The sequence below is a fragment of the Bison bison genome, unplaced genomic scaffold (genome assembly GCF_000754665.1).
Source record: "Bison bison bison isolate TAMUID 2011002044 unplaced genomic scaffold, Bison_UMD1.0 scf7180017864180, whole genome shotgun sequence".
NCBI lineage: Eukaryota > Metazoa > Chordata > Mammalia > Artiodactyla > Bovidae > Bison > Bison bison.
The window spans coordinates 7,526,331-7,553,679 of NW_011494752.1; the positions used below are offsets into that span (position 1 = coordinate 7,526,331).

The 27,349-nt window shown below is 38.0% G+C and overlaps 1 protein-coding gene across 6 annotated transcripts in view; it reads right to left on the reverse strand.

Annotated features, from left to right (window-relative positions):
• The window catches only part of SPAG9 (sperm associated antigen 9), a 152,316-nt gene that overhangs the window by 32,674 nt on the left and 92,293 nt on the right, over positions 1 to 27,349 (reverse strand). For all 6 annotated transcript variants that reach the window (XM_010842846.1, XM_010842843.1, XM_010842845.1 and 3 more), the window contains 7 exons: positions 23,986 to 24,193; positions 23,332 to 23,431; positions 11,898 to 12,019; positions 4,854 to 4,911; positions 3,704 to 3,856; positions 3,197 to 3,248; positions 294 to 424 (listed from right to left, as the gene is read on the reverse strand). In XM_010842846.1, coding sequence (XP_010841148.1) covers positions 294 to 424; positions 3,197 to 3,248; positions 3,704 to 3,856; positions 4,854 to 4,911; positions 11,898 to 12,019; positions 23,332 to 23,431; positions 23,986 to 24,193 — 824 coding nt within the window. The remainder of the gene's footprint in view (positions 1 to 293; positions 425 to 3,196; positions 3,249 to 3,703; positions 3,857 to 4,853; positions 4,912 to 11,897; positions 12,020 to 23,331; positions 23,432 to 23,985; positions 24,194 to 27,349) is intronic.

The following is a 27,349-nucleotide window of genomic DNA, read 5'->3' on the forward strand; positions in this document are numbered from 1 at the left end:
CAATTATAGATTGTCTATTGATTATTTTCGTCAAGAGACTACTCAACTGCCTTTGAGAGATTGTGGGAATAGTGGGAGCCTCCAAGAGGCTCTACTGGCCCAAAAGGCACCCACTTCATCACATTCTGTTTCTAATTGCCAGCGTTTCTTTAGACCTTTCCTAGTAAACAGAGCAAGGGCTTGGATCCCCAAGGGAAGACTCCAGTTGTGAACAAAGAAATGAATATTAGTAAACAGTCAGAAACCTAATAAACAATAAGCAGAAAAACACCAGAGGTACTTCTCATACAAACCGAATCATCTCTGTCCATCGAACAGCTTCCTGAAGCTCCATCAATCTCTCTTTATATTGGTTTCTCTCCATTAGAACTCGGGCCATTTCTACTCTAGTAAACCGCTTCCTTTGGGCTGTGGGAATATCACTCTATAACGAAAAGAAGACTGCAGATCACTCTGGGAGCCTGTATCTGTTTTGGTCTTATAGCTCAGACTTAGGTAAAAATTTTAATTTGACTCCTTAATTTTAATATATTAACTTACAGAAAACTGGTCTTACAAAAATAAAATCAATAAAGAGAAACAATTACTTATGACTGAAAAGTAGATGATAGAATTTCTAAACAAATACAAGTATCCGAATATATTATAAAGGAAATAAATACAAAGAATAGTGCAGATATTTTGAAGGAAACTAAAAAAAGCTGTTATCTCTATAGATTTAATATGCTCACCTGGAAAGCTGTTATCACAACAGTATCTTAAATTCATGTTCTATATAACAAATGCTAGTTATTCAGAAATTAGTTACAAGTAAGTTCCAAAAGGGGTACATTTATCTCAAACAACCAATCTATACACATACTCAAAGCCACCGAAAAGCATAAAAACATGTTGGCTAGTTATCAAGGTACCCAATGCTGGGAGTCACTAAAACACCAAAAGAAATATAAAATAAATGTAAGATGGAGATAACTGTATTAACTAGAATTATTATTAGGGAAGGTAAGAAATATGAGTATGGTCAGATCCCAAAGGGAGTTGTTCAAACTTCCTTCTACTGCTGATTTCTTTCCAAAGGCTCTCCTGGAAAGGAAGGTTGGTTTAACCATTGGGCTTTTGTTTTGCTAAGTGGAGTATGCACATTTTGAATCAAAGCTGAAAGGCATGGGACAGTAAGATAAGAGCTGAGCTTAGCCTTCAGTTTCCTCTTCATCCTCCTGCCATAGAACCTGACCTCTCCTTTCAAAAAAAAAAAAAGTCAAACAGCAAATGAGTAAAGGATTTTGAGTTTGCAACACAGCAACCCCACTACTATCTATATACTCTGGAAAACTTAGGAGACTCTCACTGCAATGGTCATAACAGCACTGTTTGCAGTACTAAAAAGCTGAAAATAACCAAAATATTCACTTACAGAAAAACAAATACATAAATTATAGTACATTGATATAATGGGATATTATAAAGCAGTGAACATGAATGAATTATATGCCACTATACAACTAGGGTAAATATAAAAAACATAATATTGAAAAATAAAAGCAAGTCTTCAAGACTAAATACATATAAAACACAAAAACAATGAAAATTAAGCCACAGCTAATAGAGATACATATGTGTGTGATACAATAAAATTATTTTTCTTTCAAGTTAATAAAATGGTAAGTATAAGATAGTAGTATCCTCCAGAGGGAAGAGCATAGCATAGCTTCAGTGTTTGATAATGTCTTAGTTCTTAAACAGTGGGTTCATAATGTTAATTTATTATAATGTTAATGTTATTACATAACCTACATATACAGCATATATTTTACATCTATCAAATATCATATAAAAGCACAAATAAGAGATTGAATGGGGCACCAAACAATCATTCTGATCAGGACATCCATATGTCTCAAGTCTGATACTTAAGCAGCAAACACCTATTATAGGGATGATAACCTAGTTAACAACAGAGTAACTAGGATGCTAACACTGGCAAGAAGTTCATATTTATTCTTTTGTATTTATATGTTGAAAACAATATGGGCTAATTGCTTATAAAGTTGATAGACATCTTTTTATGTTTAATACCATTAAATTTTTTATTACTAAAGCTTTCATATATTTCTAAGTTAAAATTGGAAACAAAACAAACAACAAACAAAAAAAACTCCAAAATGCTCCAGCTAGCTCTTGAGCTTGAACATGCAAACACAAGTGAGAGTACAAAGCCACAGAGGAAAACTGAGAGTGTGCAGAGCTAGAAAGCTTACCACCTGGATAGTACACAGGAGCATGATCTGTCCTATTCATGATCACAAACCTGATTCTGACTTTTGGACACCACCCTTACGGCAGAAAATGAAGAAGAACTAAAGAGCCTCTTGATGAAAGTGAAAGAGGAGAATGACAAAGTCAGCTTAAAACTCAACATTTAGAAAACTAAGATCATAGCACCTGGTCCCATCACTTCATGGCAAATAGATGGGGAAACAAAGGAAACAGAGACAGACTTTATTTTGGGGGGCTCCAAAATCAGTGCAGATGGTGACTGCAGCCATGAAATTAAAAGATGCTTGCTCCTTGGAAGAAAAGTTATGACCAACCTAGACAGTATATTAAAAAGCAGAGACATTATTTTGCCAACAAAGGTCTGTCTAGTCAAAGCTATGGTTTTTCCAGTAGTCATGTATGGATGTTGAGAGTTGGACTATAAAGAAAGCTTAGTGCCGAAGAATTGATGCTTTTGAATTGTGGTGTTGGATAAGACTCTTGAGAGTCCCTTGGCCTGCAAGGAGATCCAATCAGTCCATCCTAAAGGAAATCAGTCCTGAATATTCATTGGAAGGACTGATGCTGAAGTTGAAGCTCCAATACTTTGGCCACCTGATGTGAAGAACTGACTCACTGGTAGAGACCCTGATGCTGGGAAAGATTGAAGGCAGGAGGAGAAGGGGATGACAGAGGATGAGATGGTTGGATGGCACTACCGACTCAATAGACATGAGTTTGAGTAAACTCCGAGAGTTGGTGATGGACAGGCAGGCCTGGCGTGCTGCAGTCCATGGGGTAGCAAAGAGTTGGGACACAACTGAGTGACTGAACTGAACTTTCATCTTTAAAGTGATATATCCAAAGCTTAATTAACAAGATTTCCCCAAAATACCAGAATGGCAAGGTAAGAAAAACAAGTTCAAAATTATAAACCTACATCATCATCATCTTTTGCTTTTTGCTTTGCATCTTCAACTTCTGCACGAGCTCTAGTAGAGGGGAAAAAAAACAAAACATGTTATTCAAGTTGACTTCAACTTTTTAAAGAATAGAGAATAGGTCAAAAATTTTAACTACCGTTAAATGATTATTTTTCTTTTTTCAAACAGAGTATTTAGCTGCTTTCATTTAAGGGAACATTATTATAGCACTGTTGTCAGAAAACCAGGTATTAAAGAAAAATAATGAATGTTTACAGTTTCCTGATTAGCAACATCTGAACAGTCTAACTTCTTTCACAATCCTGACATACACAAAAAATTGTAATAGTCAATAAATGGGAGGGTCTGTTCAGAGCAGACGCAATCAGCCGGGCACTTAAGCCTATCCCAGGCAGTCCTGTGTCCTTTGTGACCTGAGAGGACTAGAGGCAGCAGTCTTGTTACAATCCTGGTGGTACACTGGCAATGCTTGTTTGGTTTAGAACAACATTGTAAAAACTTACTTCCTAAGCTCTTCTTCCAATTCTTTGTTCTTTTCCTCCAGCTTCAGCTTGGCTTGTTTCACAGCCTCCAGCTCCCCTTGCAGCACATCTTTCTCACAGGTAAGTTCATCTACTTTTGCTATCAAGTCATTCTTCACTACATTCAAGGCATTTCTAATAAACACATATTTAAAAAGCACCATTACAAATAAATATTCTATCTTTAAGCTTATTCCTCTTGTAGACTAAAGTAACTACAATAAAAAAGCTAAATAATAATCGAATGCTTCAGAGATACTCTATCTGATGTTGTCTGCAGGTTTAAAAGATAAAGCCCAAGAAGTAACGGCCTGTTTTTACTTTTCCCATTTAACCAAAGAATAAATAGATAAGGCAAGGCAGACCACCAAATTATTAAAAGTCAGAATTAAGATTAAATTTATAGCATCCATAAGGGTATTATTCTTAATAACTTCTGAAACGATACTACACAGGACTACACAGAAGATTAAGAGAAAGGCATGGACACTTGTAGGATAAAAGGAGATCAGAATCTATTTATGGAAAAAACAAAACAAAACAAAACCCAGAGCAATGAAACCTATCTATTAGTGAAATTAGGTCCCATTAACCATCTGCTCGGAGAAGGCAATGGTGATCCACTCCAGTACTCTTGCCTGGAAAATCCCATGGACAGAGGAGCCTGGTGGGCTGCAGTCCGTGAGGTCGCTGAGTCGGACACGACTGAGTGACTCACTTTCACTTTTCACTTTCATGCACTGGAGAAGGAAATGGCAACCCACTCCAGTGTTCTTGCCTGGAGAATCCCAGGGATGGGGGAGCCTGGTGGGCTGCCGTCTATGGGGTCGCATAGGGTCGGACACGACTGAAGCGACTTAGCAGCAGCAGCCAGAGGGAAAGAAAAGCCCACACAGCAACAAAGACCCAGCACGGCCAAAAGTAAAATAAATCTGAAATGTGAAGCGACTTAGCAGCAACAGCAACTATCTGCTTGTGTACATGCGTATGCACAAGGCCATACACAGAGAAGGGGAGGAGATAGGGTAGTAACTCTGCACTTGTACTGTGTTAAATTAAAGATGTGACATTGATACGGATGAGAAGAAAATTCAGTATCTCTTGTTCCCTGTTAAATTCTGTATATACTTACTTGGTTTCCAATAGTTGTGTATTTTCCAATATGAGATTTTCAACTTCACGACCCATTCCTATCAAAGAAAAAAGATAAAAACTTTGGAAATTAATTTATTAAAACTATATATGTAGACTTAAAACAAGCTATAGTCACAAATTTTATTTTAACATTTTATCTGTCCCTCAATAATCTCATTTTGTCTATAATTTCATTTTTATGTTTACTTGCATACATTATAAAATTATAAATAATTATCTACCACAGAACAAAGCTAAAGGTTTTCTTAAGTCTGTATTTTGCTTCTCCTAGATAATATTCCAAAATGGTGACTTTTCTGCCAAATATTTTAAAAAGTAACAGGATTTAGTGGGGAAAAAAGAATAGCATTAATATGGATGAAAAATCATTTCTAAATCACACTTGATATTGTAGGCTTTTGCCTAAAAATTAGGTCTTATTAATACAGAACAGGCAGAAACAAGAAACAGAACCCCAACACAGATGAAACCTTACCAAAGAAATTATGGTCTTAAAGCCCATGCATTCCATGTAAAGCAAAAACAAAGAACAAGAGATGTTTCATGTGAGAAACAGCATGAAAATAGATACTTAATCCAACAAGTTTTATGCACGACATGAAAGACATTTGAAAGCACAATGTTATGATTTAATGCATAATGATGTGGAAAAGACAGAAATTAAGATGATTTCCTTCATTCATAAGGATGCTCTGATATGTTACTAATTCTTTTATAAAATAAACTTGAATATAATTAGAATGAAAATTCCAGATCAATAATATAAAGGTTTCTTCAAAGTGCCCTCTTTGAAACAATGTTTACTTGTCAATTTATAGAATCTTGCTTAATAACTTAATGGGTACTGTAAGGTGGGTGGTAGAATATTCAATGCAAGATCCAACATAGTGATCTTCAGGGAGAAGAAAGCTATTCAGTTTGCGACTTGTAAGAAACTGAAGAAATTAAACCACACACTAGGGAACATATCTCAAAAAGTTACAAAAACAAAGCAAAACAAAACACCGACCATTCCATGTTTCATAAGCTAATATTGGAAAATTACATACAGTGGAAGAAATAATATTCATAACCCACCTAAAAAAGGAAATATCTCTAAAGAAAACAACAAAAAATTAAAAGAGCTAACATGTCTCTTTATTTTAAAAAAGAGGTAATATTTCAAATAACTAAAAGATAATTTAAAACTCAACCAACCTGGGAATGCTAGAAGTTCTCTGCTCACTTATGGACTCCTATATTGTCTGTATAATAATTATCTCAGATATTCTCAAAGAACAAAGTACTTCCACCATGAAGAATAAGTACCAGAAATAGTAGCTTATTTAATCATCTACATATCATCCAAAAGCTGAAACTAAACACAAACTAAAACAGTTTCCAAATTCCAACTTTAAAATGAATTTGACAAGATATGTTGAAATATTTGCTTTAAACACTAACGTTAATAAAGCTATAGAGTCAAAAGAAATAGCGTTGAGGTTGGGTGAAAAAGGTTTTACAATGACTGTCTGCTAAATTCTCAAGCACATAGGGAGATAAGCATAAAAGCTGAAAAATATATGCGGGGAAAATATAGTTGAGCAGAAAAAAAATGAGAAAGCATTAATGAGAAAAGCAGCCAAGACCACCTAGCTTAAGAAGCTGTAACATTAAAGTATTTAAAAGCATACACACCAGAATATTCCCCTGGGGAAGCAGCCCAAGCAAAAAAATGAATGAGAATCTCAATTAGATTGTTTTCAGAAAGCAAGATCCATACTCATTTATTTCAAAATGAGAGAAAGGAGCCAATAAAATTGAAAAGATGTAGAGAAACCAAACATAATAAAGAATAAATATCATAAACAGGAATATTTTTGAAATATGTGTTCTATGGAAATCATCTTATAGTTTCTAGAGTTTACACATTTTCAGTGAAGACTTCTTCTAAAATCTAGCATATAAATTTAATGCATAACCAATACCATTGTCCAAAATTTTCACTTTGAAATGTATTGATAAAAATGATGACTATAAGAAAAATGTAACTTGAAGTGGCCACACTTCTATAAATGTCTTCAACTAAGCATAAACTTTGGTGTAACATATTTGGAAAACTTACCCTATTAAAACAAGGAAAAAACTGCCTGACAATTTAAAAAATAAAACACATCTCATTTGTATTTTAGCACTGATTTGCAAGTTAGGTTTATAGATGGGATTCCGGATTATCTGTTGCTTCCTTGAGGAAGTATGCACAATTTTATCTATTTCTGTATGCGCATTTTCCCAAAAGTACACTCCTCTCTTACAAATTCTCCTGTGAAGGAGTTTTAATTTCAAAAGTTAAAGAAGTACAGATTTAGAGGTGAAACAAAACTGTTAGAACTATTTAACAGTCCACTCACTCAGTTGTTGTGCCATGTGCCAAAGACTCAACAGTGAGCAAAAGATATAATTGTCTAGGCCATACTGAGCTTATAGTCCAGTCAGGGAGGGAGGCACATTAAAAAACTATAATCAAGTATTATGAAGAGTTGCATAATAAATGTAGTTCTACAGGAATGCTTCCAGACAACTGACCTTTAACTAGGAGATTGAGGCAGAACTCATAGAGGAGGGTATGCCAGTTAGTTAGAGGCAAGAAGGAGATATAGAAACAGATACATAAACTTTTTTTTTTTTTTTAAGGAAGGAGGCAAAAAATCCTCATGACTGGTTTTGAGGGAAGTGAGAGATTTAGGATGGAGAAATGAGTTGATGGTGAGGTCATTCATTGAGTTAATACATGCTGATATAAGAACAGCCTTGGGGGACATAAAGAAATACGTTGATGAATCGAGTTTTAACTACAAAGCTCTACAAATCATCTTAGAAGTGGTCTAGAGTGCTATTTGGAAGTAACAGTCTGGTGCTATAGAAAAATCTTAGATGGAAAGAAAAAGTTTGGAGCAATGAGCCATGAAAACCCAGAAAACACAAGAGCAAATAAGACATCCCAAACATGGAAGCAAGCCTGGACTAGGAACATCTGAAAGCTGGGCAGAGAAAGGATCCTGCAAAGACTGAAAAGAAATCATCAGAGGCAGGAAAGAATACAGAGAACTCTGATAAGACAGAACCCAAAGCAAAGACTGTTTAAAGACAAATGTTATTTGAGAAGTCATGTGAAATAACTGAGAAGGAACTGCTGGAGATAGCAAACAAGAAGGCTACTTCTGGGAAGGTTAGTGTGGGGCAGAATGACAGACTGCAGTCACACGAGGCGCAAGTGAGGCTAGGGAAATCCTGCCTGTTAAAAGCAGACACACTTTCAAGAAGTCTGCTTCATTCACTGGTATATCCATCTAGAATAGTGCCGGACACATAACAGACACCTGCCTCACTGATACTGCTGCAAAAAACCATGGCTGGAAATGGGAGGAGAGTCATCTGGTGGAAAGATATGGAATCAAAAGACGGCAGTAGTTTTATTTTAAAATGGTAAAGACCAGAACATGTTTAAATGGTAACAGGAAGAAGTTAGTTAAAATAGTGAAACTGAAAAAATAAAATTTCATCAATAGTAAGAAAATTAAAGAAAATCTCAAGAATAGGATGAATTAATGTATGATTCACAAGTTCTAGAATGTGGCCATGGGGGTAAGTGACAAAAGTGAATGGAGAAAACAATCAGTGGAAATAAAGTCAAAGAATGAGATATCAGTCAAGATAAAGGACAAACTGTGGGGGATTATCTTTTTTAAACTATTAAAATTTGAAGAAAGTAATCTAAAACTGACTACATGCATAATGATTACAAAGACCAGGGAAGAGTTTTACAATAACACAATAATTGTAAAACAAATAACGAGTTATAGAAATGGACTTCTTTATCAACTGAAGACAATTTAAGGAACTTTGGGAAACAATTTTACCAGTTTAACCATGTTCCAGTTTGTGAGTATTACAATGCAGTTACTATTGCTGAATAAAACAGAAAAGAAGCCAAGGAACAACTATGTGCATTGGAGGTTTCATGTAATATTTTTGACCAAAAGTATTCATATAGGCTTAAATCACTTAAGGTAACATATGAAAACTTCAACTCTGGAACATTTTCCAGGTAAATATATAAATATCTGCAAAAGGGCTTAAAAGACAGTAGTTTACAGTTTATTTCTTTTTTTCAAAGTAGAAAGGAAATCAGGATTTTGTTTTAAGCCATTTATTATGCTTAATTTTCTGACTTAAAGAATGGAAACTTTTGGAAAAATATTTGATTTAAAAGATAACAATTATTTCTAAGCTTTATGTGGCTTCTTACATCTTTACAAGAAAGTTAAGTTTAGGGCCACCAACCTCAATAATGATATTATTCAATACTGGATTATAAGGAAGCAGAGGGTAAAAAGTACTTCAGTCTGGCAAATTACAAAGGGGAAACATGAAGGAATTTTTTGAGAGGTGATATATATTAATTCTGATGGTGGCTCTACAATTCTATGCATTTGTCAAAACAAAAAACTGTGCTTTACTATATATAAATTTGAGAATGTGTTTAAACATTAAAAATTCTTTTTTCTAACTTTTTTTGCATCTGTTCCTCAATTTTGGCAGGAAATCAGTTTCTTATATCAAATCTTAAAAGGAACTTTTCATGCACAATTTAATGTTAACAAAGTTAGAGCATAAATTTAAATGTAAATACGGAGTGCTTCTTAAGAATTCATCCTTAAGATATCCTTGAAAAATGCAAGTCCATTCAAAGCTTCCAATGTTTTACTTAGTGGTGGGAGTCTATACCTAATTTTATTAATGTACTTTCAATCTCTCTTACTTTAAGTAAGCCTATGGGCTCTGTGTAGACAGAAACTGTGTTTCCTTCAAAAAATACTTATTGAGGACATAACTGGTAATCGATGAATTTGACATAAATGAATGCAAGCAACACCTCTCTGTATCCACAAGACTGACAAACAGCACCTTTTAAGAACAGTGTAATCTATACCGAATTACTAAGGGATACAAAAAATGTTTGGAGACCAGAATCCATTCCAAAGGCATAAATTTTTAATACTATAATGTATTAAATTTCTATAAGGTCTTAAGTTATAAAGAAAGGCACATCAAAGCTAATTGACAGGAGTCAGATTCATGTAAACTTTTTTTTTTTTTTTGACCTCATGGTGCAACTTGCAAGATCTTAGTTTACCAACTAGGAACCGAACCTATGTCCCCCGCAGTGGAAGTACAGAGTCTTAACCATTGGACCCTCAGGGAAATCTCATTCATGTAATTATTGTTCAAAGAAACTTTAAAGATCACTTAGAGCAGTTGAAAACTTTTTGTGTAAAGGCCCAGATGGTGAATATTTTAGGCTTTGTAAACCACATAATCCCTGTTAGGGACAACTTAACTCTGCTATTGTGGGGCAAAAGCAACTACTGTGTGTGGGTGTCTGTGTGGGTGGGTGTCTGTCTCGGGGTGTGTGTGTGTGTGGGTGTGTGTGTGTGGGTGTGTGGGTGTGGGTGTGTCTGTGTGGCTGTGTGTGTGTGGCTGTGTGTGTGTGTTCCATCCTGACCAACTCTTTGAGACCTATGGACTGTAGCCCACCAGGCTGCTCTATCCATGGGATTTTCCAGGCAAGAATACTGGAGTGGGTTGCCATTTCCTCCTCCAGGGGATCCTCCTGACCCAGGGATTGAACCTGCATCTCTTGCATCTCCTGCATTGCCAGGCAGATTCTTTACCACTGTGCCACCTGGGAAGCCCAAAATCAAAGATAAAACGTTTTTTTAAAAAAAATGTGTGATCGCTTCTCGGCCTTTTGGCTAAGATCAAGTGTAAAAAAAATGTGTGGCTGTGTCCCAATAAAACTTTATTTGTACACACAAATAATCCAGGAGTCGCAGCCTATCCAACCCCTGAATTAGAGCTCAAGTCTTTCTTTTTATACACAAAGAAACTAATGCCCAGAGAGGTTAAGATATTTGGCAAAGGTCATTCACTCCCTGGTGGCTCAGCGGTAAAGAATCTGCTTGCCAATGCAGGAGACCAGGGTTCAATCCATGCGTTAGGAAGATCCCCTGGAGAAGAAAATGGCAATCCACTCCAGTATTCTTGCCTGGGAAATCCCATGGACAGAGGAGCCTGGCAGGCTATAGTCCATGGGGTCGCAAAGAGTCAGACAAGACTTAGCGGCTGAACAACAACAACAAACCAGATCAATAGTAGAAGAGCCAAATACAGTATCCTTTTCAAACCAGATAATCTTCAACAACACAAACTCTAACATATTTCTCAAGAAGCTAAAACAGAATACTCTGAAATCTTAGAAAAGTCAAGTGAATTTAATGAACTCTGTTTAAGCCAGGAAGTAACTATCCATCAATCCATAAAATCTATACATCTATATATAACCACATATATACATATATCACTGTGTTTCTTATATGTAATACTGTTCTCAGAACACAGCAGGAAGGAGTTCAATAAATTGTGTATGTGAATTTAAAATACAAACTAAAAAGTAATTCAATTCTAAATGCATCCATATGCGAAGACATTTTCATTTAAAACTTTCATGACTTCAAAGAATACATTCCTACTAATTACTTAAAAGCACAATAACTCTGCCCCACTGGACAGTTAGGGACTTTTTTTCTCTTAAGTTTATTTTTGGTTGTGCTGGGTCCTTGATGTGCAGGCTTTTCTCTAGTTGCGGGCGAGCAAGGGCTACCCTCTAGTTGTAGAGCACAAGCTTCTCGCTGTGGTGGCTTCTCCTGTTGTGGAGTCTGGGCTCTAAGGCACACGGGTTTCAGTAGTTGCGGCATGGGGGCTCAGCAGTTGCGGCCCCCAGGCTTAGTTGCTTTGTGGCACATGGGATCTCCCCAGATCAGAGATCAGACCAGGGTCTCTTGCATTGGCAGGTGGATTCTTTACCACTGAGCCACCAGGGAAGCCCCAGTTAGGGACATTTTTAAGAAATGTTCCATCATATCATTTAAAAAATCTATTTTTAAAACAGTATGATACTATTTCAGATAAACTATCATACCTAGTAAATCTGCTCCTTCATCCACATCTCCAATTAGACCTGAACCAGCTGAAGACAGTTCTTCAAAGAGAGATTCTGTATTGCGATCAAAAGCTTTGTTCTCTATGCCTTTGGTGGGAGTGCTAGGCAACAAAAACAAAACCAAATCAACAGATACGTCAAAGATGTTTTTAACAGTGCAAAATGAATACAAAAGGCTAAGTTACATAAGAATTTTTAACCTGTAATATTTAATATAAAATATAATTTAAAAGAATTTCTCACAGGTTTCCTAAGAAATTTTCATTATATTCCACGGAGAGAACTAGTGAAGAAAATACAGAATGTTTTTGTGGTCAGATCCTAGCAGACACAAACAAAACCAGCAGCTAAGAGAGAGCGCTATTCTGCGTTGTTCAGGCGGTGGTCTAAGTCCTTTCCTATATTACCTTGTTAAAACTACATCTGCTCTACAAAAGAGCTGCTGCTCTTATCCCAGCTTTACAGAAGAGCAAACTAAAGAGGTTACGGAATTTGCCAAAATCATCCAGCAAATAAGTCAAACAGGCAGAACTCAAACCTAGGCAGCCAGGCTTCAGAATCCATGATCTTTACCATGATCTGTGTTATCTGGATATAAACTGGAACGGCCATTTTATTTCTCTTTTAAGGGCAACTTGGCAAGATCTACTAAAATTTAAAATGCAAATACCCAGTGACCAAGGACTTGATGTCTAAAATACTCCTACAGGGAATTCCCTGGTGGTCCACTGGTTAGGACTTGGCACTTTCACTGTGGTGGCCCAGGTCAGGGAACTAAGATCCTGCAAGCACTGTGGTATGGGAAAAAAAGATTTTTTTTTTAAATAAAAAATCCTACAAAAGCTCTGTCACAAGAAGGCAATTATGTATGTAAAAGGATGGTCAGCGCAGCAAAAGTTGAAACAACCTAAGTGATCATTAAAAGGGCACAGATGAAATAAGTTACGTATACATCTAAAAGTTTAAAATTTTAACTTTAAAAACATTAAAATAGAGCTTCAAAAATGAAAGAAACCCATTATAATGAAGTGCTTTCTAAAAAGCAAGTTGCAATACAGTGCAGGTAGGCCCTTTTTGAAGCGGTATGGGAGAATGGGGAAATGTGAATATCTAAGCATTAATGTAACATTAACAGAAAAAAGTCTGCACAAGATTTCCAGTTAAATATGGTGGAGATAGTAATTTATCACGCAATAATTCAAAAATGCAACTAAAATGACAGTAGAAAGTATCTGCCCACAAGGACAGAGGGAACAGAAAAAGAACCTACAGCACACACAACATGAACAAAACTCTGTAAGATGGAAAACATGTGGGTAAACACTAGAAACTTATTTAACTGACCAGACTAAGCTGAAACTCAACCCAGCAGTGTTTAGAGAGAAAGCATGCACCCAAATTCATGAAAAGCTTAGGAATTGACGTAACCAGCAATCTGCAGACAGAAGTACACAAGAGAAACATTAAGATAGAGGGATGGAATGAAAGTAAGTACAAGAAGCAGTGTAAGAACCTAAATCCAACCCTCCAGAGCAGTGAGACCTCCATTTTCCTGGATTACTCCCTGAACAACTGAAGCCAAGGTCAAATGTTATAGGCAGAAAACTGAAGAATCAATATCATTTACTTGTTGTTCACTAGCTAAAGTCATGTTTAATTCTTGGTGATCTGAAGGACTGTAGCCCACGAGACTCCTGGACATGGGATTTTCCAGGCCAGTATACCAGAGTGGGCTGCCATTTCCTACTCCAGAGGGTCTTCCCAGCTGAGGTAAAGAACCCATGTCTCTTAGGCCTCCTGCATTGGCAGGTAGATTCTTTACAACAAACGCCAAAACTCTGTTGTTGTTCAGTCGCTCAGTTGTGTCCAACTCTTTGCAACTCCATAGACTGCAGGACATGAGGCTTCCCTGTCCTTCCCCGTCTCTCAGAGTTTGCTCAAACTCATATCCATTGAGTTGATGATACCATCCAACTATTTTATCCTCTGCTGCCCGCTTCTCCTTTTGCCTTCAATCTTTTCCAGCATCAGGGTCTTTTCCAATGAGCAGTTCTTTGTATCAGGTGGCCAAAGTATTGGAGCTTCAGCTTCAGCATCAGTCCTTCCAGTGAATATTCAGGGTTGATATCCTTCAGGATTCACTTCTTTGATCTGCTAGTAGTCCAAGAGACTTTCAAGAGTCTACTCTAGCGCCAAAATTCAAAGACATCAGTTCTTCAGGGCTCAGTCTTCTTTATGACCGAACTCTCACATCCATACATGACTACTGGAAAAACCAAAGCTTTGACTATACAGATCTTTGTTGGCAAAGTGATGTCTTTGCTTTTTAACATGTTGTCTAGGTTTCTCATAGCTTTCCTTCCAAGCAACAAAAGTGTTTTAATTTCATGACTGCAGTCACCATCCACACTAAATTTTGGAGCCCCCCCAAAATAAAACCCATCACCGCTTCCACTTTTTCCCTTTCTGTTTGCCATCAAGTGATGGGACTGCATGCCATGATCTTAGTTGGATGCTGAGTTTCAACTCAACTTTTTCACTCTCCTCTTTCACCCTCATTAAAAGCCTCTTTAGTTACTCTTCACTTTCTGCCATTACAGGGATATAATCTGCATATCTGCTGTTGATATTTCTCCCAGCATTCTTGATTCCAGCTTGCAATTCATCCAGACCAGCATTTCACATGATGTACTCTGCATGTAAGTCAAATAGGGTGACAATATATAGCACTGTAGTACTCCTTTCCTAATTTTGAACCTGTCAGTTGTTCCATTTAAAGTTGTAGCTGTTGCTTCTTGACTCACTTACAGGTTTCTCAGGAGACAGGTATGGTGGTCTGGCACTCCCATCTCTTTAAGATTTGCCACAGTTTGTTCTGATCCACACAAAGGCTTTAGGGCAGTCAGTGAAGCACGAGTATAGATGTTCTGTTGGGATTCCCTTGCTTTCTGTATGATCCAGCTAATGTTGGCAATTTGATCTCTGGTTCCTCTGCCTTTTCTAAACCCAGTTTGTACATCTGGAAGTTTTCAGTTCAGTTCAGTCGCTCAGTTGTGTCCAACTCCTTGTGAACCCATGGACTGCAGCACGCCAGGCCTGGTCCATTACCAACTCCTGGAGTCTACTCAAACTCAGGTCCATCGGGTTGGAGATGCCATGCAACTATCTCATCCTCTGTCATCCCCTTCTCCTCCTGCCTTCAATCTTCCCCAGCATCAGGGTCTTTCCCAATGAGTCAGTTCTTCACATCATGTGACCAAAGTATTGGAGTTTCAGCTTCAGCATCAATCCTTCCAATGAATATTTAGGACTGATTTCCTTTAGGATGAACTGGTTGGATGTGCTTGATATCCAAGGGATTCTCAAGAGTCTTATCCAACACCACAGTTCAAAAGCATCAATTCTTCAGTGCTCAGGTTTCTTTATAGTCCAACTCTCACATCCATATGTGACTACTTGAGAAAACCATAGCTTTGACTAGATGGATCTTTGTTGGCAAAATAATGTCTCTGCTTTTGAATATGCTGTCTAGGTTGATCCTAACTTTTCTTCCAGGGAGCAAGCATCTTTTTATTTCATGACTGCAGTCACCATCTGCAGTGATTTTGGAGCCCCCAAAAATAAAGGCTGTCACTGTTTCCCCATCTATTTGCCATGAAGAGATGGGACCAGATGCCATGATCTTAGTTTTCTGAATGTTGAGCTTTAAGCCAACTTTTTCACTCTCCTCTTTCATTTTCATCAAGAGGCTCTTTAGTTCTTCTTCACTTTCTGCCATTAAGGTGGTGTCATCTGCATGTCTGAGGTTATTGATATTTCTCCAAGCAATCTTTATTGCAGCTTGCGCTTCATCCAGCCTGGAGTTTCTCATGATGTAATCAGCATATAAGTTAAATAAGCAGGGTGACGATATACAGCCTTGATGTTGGAACCAGTCTGTTGTTCTATGTCCACTTCTAACTGTTGCTTCCTGACCTGCATACAAATTTCTCAAGAGGCAGGTCAGGTGGTCTGGTATTCCCATCTATTTCAGAATTTTCCAGTTTGTTGTGATCCAAACAGTCAAAGGATTTGGTGTAGTCAATAAAGCAGATGTTTTACTGGAACTCTCTTGCTTTTTCAATGATCCAACGGATGTTGGCAATTTGATCTCTGGTTCCTCTGCCTTTTCTAAATCCAGCTTGAACATCTGAAAGTTCAAGGCTCACGTACTATTGAAGCCTGGCTTGGAGAATTTTGAGCATTACTTTACTAGTGTGTGAGATGAGTGCAATTGTGTGATAGTTTGAGCATTCTTTGGCATTGCCTTTCTTTGGGATTGGAATGAAAGCTGACCTTTTCCAGTCTTGTGGCCACAGCTGAGTTTTCAAAATTGCTGGCAATATTGAGTGCAGTACTTTTGCAGCATCATCTTTTAGGATTTGAAATAGCTCAACTGGACTTCCATCACCTCCATAGCTTTGTTCATAATGATGCTTCCTAAGGCTCACTTTACTTCACATTCAAGGATGTCTGGCTCTAGGTCAGTGATCATACCATTGTGATTATCTGGGTCGTGAAGATCTTTTTTGTATAGTTCTTCTGTGTATTCCTGCCACCTCTTCTTAATATCCTCTGCTTCTGTTAGGTCCATACCATTTCTTTGCCCACCTTTGCATGAAATGTTCCCATGGTATCTCTGATTTTCTTGAAGAGATCTCTAGTCTTTCCCATTCTATTGTTTTCTTCTATTTCTTTGCACTGATCACTGAGGAAGGCTTTCCTATCTTTCCTTGCTATTCTTTGGATCTCTGCATTCAGATGGATATATCTTTCCTTATCTCCTTTGCCTTTAGCCTCTCTTCTTTTCTCAGATATTTGTAAGGCCTCCTCAGACAGCCATTTTGCCATTTTGCATTTCTTTTTCTTGGGGATGGTCTTGATCCCTGTCTCCTGTACAACATCGTGAACCTCCATCCATAGTTCTTCAGGCACTCGGTCTATCAGATCTAATCCCTTGAATCTATTTCTCACTTCCACTGTATAATCATAAGGGATTTGATTTAGGTCATACTTGAATGGTCTAGTGGTTTTCCCTACTTTCTTCAATTTAAGTCTGAATTTGGCAATAAGGAGTTCATGAGCTGAGCCACAGTCAGCTACTGGTCTTGTTTTTGCTGACTGTATAGAGCTTCTCCATCTTTGGCTGCAAAGAATATAATCAATCTGATTTCCATATGGATCATCTGGTGATGTCCATGTGTACAGTCCTCTCTTGTGTTGTTGGAAGAGGGTGTTTGCTATGACCAGTGCGTTCTCTTGGCAAAACTCTATTAGCCTTTGCCCTGCTTCATTCGGTACTCCAAGGCCAAATTTGCCTGTTACTCCAAGTATTTCTTGACTTCCTACTTTTGCATTCCAGTCTCCTATAATGAAAAGGACATCGTTTCTGGACTTGAGTTCTAGAAGGCCTTGTAGGTCTTCTTACAACTGTTCAACTTCAGCTTCTTCAGCATTAGTGGTTGGGGCATAGACTTGGATTACTGCGGTACTGAATGGTTTGCCTCGGAAATGAAGAGAGATCATTCTGTCGTTTTTGAGATTGCATCCAAGTACTGCATTTCAGACTCTTTTGTTTACTATGATGGCTACTCCATTTCTTCTAAGGGATTCTTGCTCACAGTAGTAGATATAATGGCCATCTGAGTTAAATTCACCCATTCCAGTCCATTTTAGTTCACTGATTCCTAAAATGTCGATGTTCACTCTTGCCATCTCCTGTCTGACCACTTTCAATTTGCCTTGATTCATGGACCTAACATCCCAGGTTCCTAGGCAATATTGCTCTTTACAGCATCAGACTTTACTTCTATCACCAGTCACATCCACAACTGGGTCTTGTTTATGCTTTGACTCCATCTCTTCAATCTTTCTGGAGTTATTTCTCCACTGGTCTCCCAGAGCATATTGGACACCTACTGATCTGGGGAGTTCATCTTTCAGTGTCCTCTCTTTTTGCCTTTTCATACTGCTGACGTGGTTCTCCATACAAGAATACTGAAGTGGTTTGCCATTCCCTTCTCCAGTGGACCACTTTTTGTCAGCACTCTCCACCATGACCCGTCCATCTTGGGTGGCCCTACATGGCATGGCTCGTAGTTTCATTGAGTTAAAGAAGTTTTCAGTTCATGTACAACCAAAACCTAGCTTGAAGGATTTTGAGCTTAACCTTACCACCATGCAAAATGAGCACAAATGTTTGGTATTTTGTACATTCTTTGGCCCTGTCTTTCTTTGGGATTAGAATGAAAACTGGCCTTTTCCAGTCCTGTGGCCACTGCTGAGTCTAGATTTGCTGATATATTGAGTACAGTATTTTATCAGCACCATCTTTTAGCAATTTTAACAGTTCAGCTGGAATTTCATCACCTCCACTAGCATTATTTTTAGTAATGTTTCCTAAGGCCCACTTGACTTTGCACTCCAGGATCTCAGGCTCTAGGTAAGTGACCACACCATCATGGTTATCTGGGTCATTAAGACCTTTTCTGTATATAATTCTTCTGTGTAGTTATGCCACCTCTTTTTAATCTTTTACTTAAGTATGAGCAAAACAGAGAAAAAGCTCCAGACATCCAAAGAAAGCCTCCATTATAAAGTTTAAAGCCCCAAAGTCATGGACTGTGAAAGGGTACTCAGAATAAAAGGAGACAATGAATGCAAACAGCAGCAAAAATTTGGGGGGAAAAAAAAATCACAATAATTTTATTTTCATAATAAAGCTACATCCACAAGAGAATTGTAGGATGTTATAAAAAGTGACCATCCAAGAAAAAGCTTTTAAGGAAAAAAAATGATGACAGTTGAGATATAAAGTTGGGGAAACCATCCAGAAAGTACAACAAAAATAGAAGAGATAGACAAAAAGAGGGAAAAGGGATTTATGAGTGTCAGTTCAGAATGTTCAGTATCTACCTAATAGTTCCAGAAAGAGAGAAGACAAAGAGAAATAAAGAAAAAAGTTCTCAACTGGAAATAAAAATTTGCAGATGAAACACATTACCTCAGATACAGAAGAAGACCCCTACATCATCATGAATCTTTAGAAAGGAAAAAACAAAGTAACAACAAATAGGGACAAAGATCCTAAAGCTTAGAAAGAATATATATAAAAAAGCAAGAGTCCACATAGCAACACTCCAAACTGACCATGATAATGAATTAATGTCTTCACAATTCTGAAGGAAAACTTACAAAGATTTTCCAATATAGAATTCCGTATTCAATCAAACTATGAATCATCCCTTTAAATGACATATATCACATTCAAGTTCTCAAAAATCTTAGTTGCAAACAGCCTTTTCCAGGAAGGCTAGTAGGAATATGTTCGGCCAAAACAAAGGCATAAGTCAAGAAGCAAGATGACATGAAGCGGAAGAGCTGGCACACAGAAGATACACATACAATAAAGATACACACACAAAAAGTAAATACATACACATACAAAAAGTACACATACAAAAAAGACCTTAATGACCTGGATAACTGCGATGTTGTGATCACTCACCTAGAGCCAGACATCCTGGAGTGCAAAATCAAGTGGGCCTTAGGAAGCACCACTAAAAACAAGGCTAGTGGAGTTGAGGAATTCCAGCTGAGCTATTTCAAGTCCTAAAAGATGATGCTGTTAAAGTGCTGCACTCAATATGCCAGCAAATTTGGAAACTCAGCAATGGCCACAGGACTGGAAAAGTTCAGTTTTCATTCCAATCCCAAAGAAGGGCAATGCCAAAGAATGCTCAAGCTACCACACAATTGCAGTCATTTCACATGCTAGCAGGTCATGCTCCAAATCCTTCAAGCTAGGCTTGAACAGTATGCGAACCAAGAACTTCCAGATGTACAAGCTGGATTTAGAAAAGGCGGAGAGAAACCAGAGATCAAATTGCCAACATCTACTAGATCATCAAAAAAGCAAGAGAATTCCAGAAAAACATCTACTTCTGCTTCACTGACTAGGCTAAAGCCTTTGACTGTGTGAATCACAACAAACTATGGAAACTTCTTCAAGAGATGGGAATACCAGACCACCTTATTTGCCTCCTGAGAAACCTGTATGCAGGTCAAGAAGCAACAGTTAGAACCAGACATGAACAACAGGCTGGTTCCAAATTGGGAAAGGAGTATGTTAAGGCTGTATATTGTCACCCTGCTTATTTAACTTATATGCAGAGTACATCATGCAAAATGCCAGGCTGGATGAAGCATGAACTAGAATCAAGATTGCTGGGAGAAATATCAATAATCTCAGATATGCTGATGACAACGTCCTTATGGCAGAAAGCGAAGAGGACTAAAGAGCCTCTTGATCAAAGTGAAAGAGAGTGAAAAAGCTGGCTTAAAACTCAACATTCAGAAAACTAAGATCATGGCATCTGGTCCCATCACTTCATGGCAAATAGAGATAGGGAAACAATGGAAACAGTAAAAGACTTTAAAAATCAATGTGGGATGGTGACTGCAGCCAGGTGTTTGCTCCTTGGAAGAAAAGCCATGACAAACCTAGAGAGTGTATTAAAAGGCAGAGACATTACTTTGTGGACAAAGGTCCATCTAGTCAAAGCTATGGTTTTTCCAGTAATCATATATGGATGTGAGAGTTGAACCATAAAGAAGGCTCAGCACTGAACTGATGCTTTCGAACTGTAGTGCTAAAGAAGACTCTTGAGAGTCCTGTGAACTGCAAGATCAAATCAGTCAATCCTAAAGGAAATCAACCCTGAATATTCACTGGAAGGACTGATGCTGAAGCTGAAGCTCCAATACTTTGGCCACCTGATGTGCAGAGCCAATTCACTGAAAAAGACCCTGATGCTGGGAAAGACAGAAAGCAGGAGAAGAAGCGGGTGACAAAGGATGAGACGGTTGGATGACCTCATTGACTCAATGCACAAGTTTAAGCAAGCTCCAGGGTCCATGGGGTAGCAGAGTGTCAGACATGACTAAGCAACTGAACAACAACAGCAGCAACAAGATGACGTGGTGCCCAGGAAACAGCACAGAGGAGAAACAGGAAAAGAACTCCCAGCAAGAAAATGAGAGCAAATTCCAGGACCAGAGCAGACACAGTAAAGTCTACCATTGGAGAATGGAAATAATGCTGCCAAGAAACTGGTTTTATATTTGGCCATTTGAGAATGTTTACATTTATGATTTGTTGGGTATCTGTCAGCGAATTAGTGATAGATGTGTAGAAACCTAAGCAAAAGAAACAAAATAAAAACAAAAAAACCCCTGAGGCTTTACTAAAAATTAAAGAAAATCAAAGTTGTAAAAGAAAGGAAATGTAATCATAGCATAATCTGTGAGTAGGCTGTTAGTATTTATATAATCATAATGATACAAACAGTGAATCTTAATTTAAATGAAACTGAAAAATAATTACGAAAGGAAAGATGATGGTTTAAATAGCTATGTCCTTGTCCTCTTTCACTATAAAGTCAATAGCTAATAATGCAGCATTTTTTAAACCCGTGGTCCTAATGTGATCCACGGAATTCAGAAAATGATGAGTGACTACTTGCTTTATTTTTTCAAAGAAAGTACACAGCTAGTACTGTTCTAGACACACAGGAGTACAGTTAATTCACTATACAAATGGGGTGCTGCAGGGCATTAGGACTTGATTTTCTCACAGAATCCCAACTGAAAAAGAGAGAGACCAAAGAATAGCACATGAAGATGTGATTTAGATACCTGAAGATAAATACGCAAAGTGACATGAGAGGCGATAAGAGATATCCTCTTGAGAATGGGAATGAAGGGTCAGTAGGGGCAAGGGGCTCCTAAGGCCCTTCATATTTTGTATTACCATTTGTAATTTGTAATTGTATTACCTTAATACTGCATACATACATTGAAAAAAAAATGTGTTAGTTGCTTAGTAGTGTTCAATTCTTTGAAATCCAATGGACTATAGCCTGTCAGGCTACGCTGTCCATGGAATTCTCCAGGCAAGAAAACTGGAATGGGTAGCCATTCCCTTCTCCAGGGGATCTTCCTGACCCAGGGTCTGAACCCAGGTCTCCTGCACTGCAGAAAGATTATTTACCATCTAAGCAACCAGGGAAGTATTTTTTTATTACCATTTAACCTTAATACTGTATACATGCTTTACTCTAATAAAAATATGTTTTTGATTTTTAAAAAGAGGTTCAAAATGATAAGTGGGCACAAGTGTTAATAAGTAGGTTTAGGAGAGGATGGAAAAGCAAATTTCACTTTTTATACACTGCATTGTTTAATTTCTTAAATAAACAATAAAAAATATTTCAATAGGGCACAGCCTTTGAAATCAAAGTCTTAGACTGAATGCTAGTTCCACCTCTTGTTAGTCTGGACAAAATAGTATACAACTCTGAGTTTCTTTATATGTGAAGGGAAGGACATCTGTCTCGTAAGGTTATAATTAAGATAAAATTATATGATGGTAACATATAATGTAACATATATGGTACATTAAGTTCAGTATTAATTTAAATGGTTTTTAAGGTTAAATGGTATTAAGGTTAAATGGTAATAACAAAATACTTCCCTGGTTGCTCAGATGGTAACATATATAAATGTTAGCTAACCTTTATTGAACTGGGCACTCTGCCAATGCTTTATCATATATTGATTCATTTACTCCTTACAATCATCTAAGGTATTATCATAATTTTCTTTCATGGATGTAGAAACTTACCTCAGATTCAAATCCAGGTCAGGATTAGAATGCATATAGTCTTATCCTAGGGTTTCCCTGATAGCTCAGATGGTAAAAAAAACCCGCCTGCAATGAGGGAGACCTGGGTGTGATCCCTGGGTTGGGAAGATTCCCTGGAGAAGGGAACAGCTACCCACTCCAGTATTCTGGCCTGGAGAATTCCAATTCAGACGACCTTCATTAAGATGATACACAACCATTCTCCTCTAATCACTAAACAGCCTCCCCATGTAAAATGATACTAAAATGAGACTAATTTCTTGCAGTAATGAAACCATTACAGTTTTGAAGGGAATACATTCTCTTCTTCCTGATTTGGAGGAAGGAATAGGTTTTTTCAAATTATACTTTCCCCACTTTTGCTTTTATGTTTTCCCAAGTTCCACAAACCATGAACTATTCCTTTATGGAATACTCCTTCACTGTCTTTTTTCCCCATCCTTCTTCATGCTTCTAGTCCCTGATGCTACAAAGGTAACAGTTCACAGAACATGTAAATTATGTAAAAGGTCTGGCTTCAAAAAGAGAAAACTTAAATAGAACATCAACATTTCTTCAGCAAAACATCTGAATGCACTTTATCTGGTCAGAGACGGGGGAACAGCAATGTGCTTAGGGGAGATGGGAAAAGGAAAGAAGTAAGATATCCCAATTAGACTTGAACAATACCTTGAGCCTTTATATCCACTGAGATCTTTGTCCATATCCAACTCAGGAGTGGATTCAATGATTGCCTGAACTTCTGACTTCTCTTCATTTTCAGCAGAACCTTAGAAAAGGACAAGATATCAAAAATAATGCATATAACACATACAGCCCGATATGAAAATTGTTTCTATGGTTGTAAATACATCATTTGATCATAAAAATTTTTAGAGAGCTGAGAAGCACAAGGTTAGACAGACAATAGGTCATATATTCAATTAACAGTCAATACGGAAATTAAAAAAAAAAACAACTAAAGTTTTCATTTGTGTTACTTTGGACACAATGCACTGTACACCAGGCCAGAACTCAGTATTTTCACTTTATTTAAGGGGTGAAATACAGAGCTTAAGGACAGAGACTAATGACCTATGGCAGGGAACAGATAAAGAATGTCCTCCTGCCTTTCAGGCTCTCCAAACCCCAGCCATTCTCTACCCACGCCATTTTTACTCTCAAAAACTTAACTTAATCATCACATTTTTTAAGCTTATTTACAATTGAGTACAATTTTATAAATCTACAGCAGCAACACCCCCAGAGATGTACCTTCTCACATTTGCATCATTTGGATTTACTGAACACTTTGCCACTATAGAAAAAACTAAGGTTACTTACCCGTTGCTATGTTTCTAGTTTCCTGGACTACGTGTACTTCGATATGCTTGCTTATCTCTGACTTATCGGGTGTATCTGCAACCTCCACAACCCCTCCGTTCTCCTCATGTAAGGGAGTATCGCTAGGTGTTGCTGCCACATCTGAAGCAGCTGTCGACGCTGGAGTGGTGGCTTTAGATCCTCCCTGGCTAACATCGGAAAGTTCATCCTACGAATATAATTAGGGAAAACATTTTGATGAGTAATTTATTTAAATGGCCTTTTAAATAGGTTAAGAAACTTGAGAGAAAATTCTGTCAAAAACTAGTAAGTCACTTATTACCAAAGGTAATCAACAAATAATCTCTGTAGCTTGTTTTCAAGTAGCTGGGTAATAGTTAAGTAATAATATTTTTCCAGACATACGTTGAGATTCTTCTAAATAGAAAAAGTATAGATAAAGGAGGGCTGGCAGTATTATCAATAAAAGTACACACTACTGTGGTCATCAGAGGTTATAACGGCAGTTCTAATTTGCACAATCATTTGATAATGAAGACTTGTCTCAAACACCTGAAGACGTACTGTGTGGTGGTGGTTACTGTTCAGTAGCTCAGTCATGTCCAGCTCTTTGTGACCCCATGGACTGCCGCACTCCAGGCTTCCCTGTCCTTCACCATCTCCCAGAGTTTGCTCAAATTCATGTCCATTAACTTGGTGATGCTATCTAACCATCTCATCCTCTGTCGCCCTCTTCTCCTCCTGCCCTCAATCTTACCCAGCATCAGGGTCTTATCCAATGAATCAGCTCTTAGAATGAGGAGGCTAAAGTACTGAAGCTCCAGCTTCAGCATCAGTCCTTCCAATGAATATTCAGGGCTCATTTCCTTCAGATTGCCTGGTTTGATCTCCTTGCAGTCCAAGGGACTCTGAAGAGTCTTCTCTAGCACCACAATTGGAAAGCATCAATTCATATTCATGTTCAGCCTTCTTTATGGTCCAACTTTAAGGTCACATCCGTACATGACTACTAGAAAAACCATAGCTTTGACTCTTCAGACCTTTGTTGACAAAGTGATGTCTCTGCTATTCAATACGCTGTCTAGGCTTGTAGAGCAACTGTCTTTTAACTTCATGGCTGCAGTCACTGTCCACACTGATTCTGAAGCCCAAGAAAATAACATCTGTGACTATTTCCACTTCTTCCCCTTCTATTTGCCATAAAGTGATGGGACCAGATGCCATGATCTTAGATTTTTGAATGTTGAGTTTAATCCAGCTTTTTCACTCTCCTCTTTCATCCTCATCAAGAGGCTCTTTAGTTCCTCTTCACTTTCTGTCATTAGAGTGGTATCATCTGCATATCTGAGGTTGTTTATATTTCTTGATTCTAGCTTCTGTTTCCTCCTGCCCAGCATTTCACATGATGTACTCTGCATGTAAGTAAATAAGCAGAATGACAATATTTGAACAGTCAATTGTTGCCAATTTTGAACCAGTCAGTTGTTCCATATCTGGTTCTAACTGTTTCTTCTTGACCCATATAGTGGTTTCTCAGGAGGCAGGTAATATAGTCTGGTACTCCTATCAATAGAAGAATTTTCCACAGCTGTGATCCACACAGTCAAAAGCTTTAGCATAGTCAGTGAAGCAGAAGTAGATGTTTTTCTGGAACTCCCTTGCTTTCTCCATGATTCAACAAATATTAGCAATTTGATCTCTGGTACTTCTCCCTCTTGGAAATACAGTTTGTACATTTGGAAGTTCTTGGTTCAAGTACCACTGAAGCCTAGCTTTAAAGATTTTGAGCATAACTTTGCTAGTATGTGAAATGAGCCCAATTGTGTGGTAGTTATGCAGATAACACCACCCTAATGGCAGGAAAGAAAGAGCAATTAAAGAGCCTCTTGATGAAGGTGAAAAACCAGAGTGAAAAAGCTGGCTTAAAACCCAACCCAACATTCAAAAAACTAAGCTCATGGCATCCAATCCCATCACTTCATGACAAATGGATGGGGAAAAAAATGGAAACAGTGACAGACTTTATTTTCTTGGGCTCAAAAAATCACTGTGGGACAGAGACTGCAGCCATGAAGTTAAAAGATGCTTGCTCCTTGGAAGAAAAGTTATGACAAACCTAGACAGCGTATTAAAACACAGTCATCACTTTGCCAACAAAGGTCTGTATGGTCAAAGCTACGGTTTTTCCAGCAGTCATGTATGGATGTGAGAGTTGAACCATAAAGAAGGGTGATGCCAAAGAACTGACGCTTTCAAACTGCGGTGCTGGAGAAGATTCTTGAGAGTCCCTTGGACTGCAAGGAAATCAAACCAGTCAATCCTAAAGGAAATAAACACTGAATCTTCAGTGGAAGGAAAGATGCAGAAGCTGAAGTGCCAATATTTTGGCCATGTGATGCAAAGAACTGACTCACTGGAAAAGATCCTGATGCTGGGAAAGACTGAGGGCAGGAAGAGAAAGGGGCATCAGAGTATGAGATGGCTGGATGCCATCATTGACTGCACAGACATGAGTATGAGCAAACTCCTAGAGATAGGGGAGGACAAGGAAGCGTGGCATGCTGCAGTCCATGAGGTCCCAAAGCGTCAGATGTGACTGAGGACTGAACAATAAACAAATGGAATGAAAAGTCTCTGCCACAGTGTTTGACTGAGGGCACAATAATTTTTCTCCTATAGAAGAAATTATGAAATTTTATCACTAACAATGCATCCAACTAAAGATAGAAGGAAGAAAGACAATCCTAAATGTTAGCCTGTTGTTAAATATAAAATGTATCACTGATCAACAGTAAGTCCTTAAGACTCCAGGTACAAAATAAGGAAAAATTTTTACTAGGACCTAAATGGAAGCTTGGAGAAGGCAATGGCACCCGACTCTGGTACTCTTGCCTGGAAAATCCCATGGACGGAGAAGCCTGGTAGGCTGCAGTCCATGGGGTGGCTAAGAGTCAGACACGACTGAGCAGCTTCACTTTGACTTTTCACTTTCATGCACTGGAGAAGGAAATGGCAACCCATTCCAGTATTCTTGCCTAGAGAATCCCAGGGATGGGGGAGCCTGATGGGCTGTCGTCTGTGGGGTCGCACAGAGTTGAACACGACTGAAGCAACTTAGCAGCAGCAGAAGCAGCAAATGGAAGCTGGAAGCATTGATATGAATTATTTAATGTGAAGGTGTAGGGGAGTTGCATGCTATTATTTTATATTCAATCTGTGACATCAAGAGACCTCTAATTCCTATTTTATGTTGCTCTATGTCAGGTTGTACTGTTTCAGCTACCAATTTTAACTACAAATGCTGCTTTATTTATCTGAAGACCACCAGCCTAACAATTTGAATCACCTGACGCCATTAAGACGT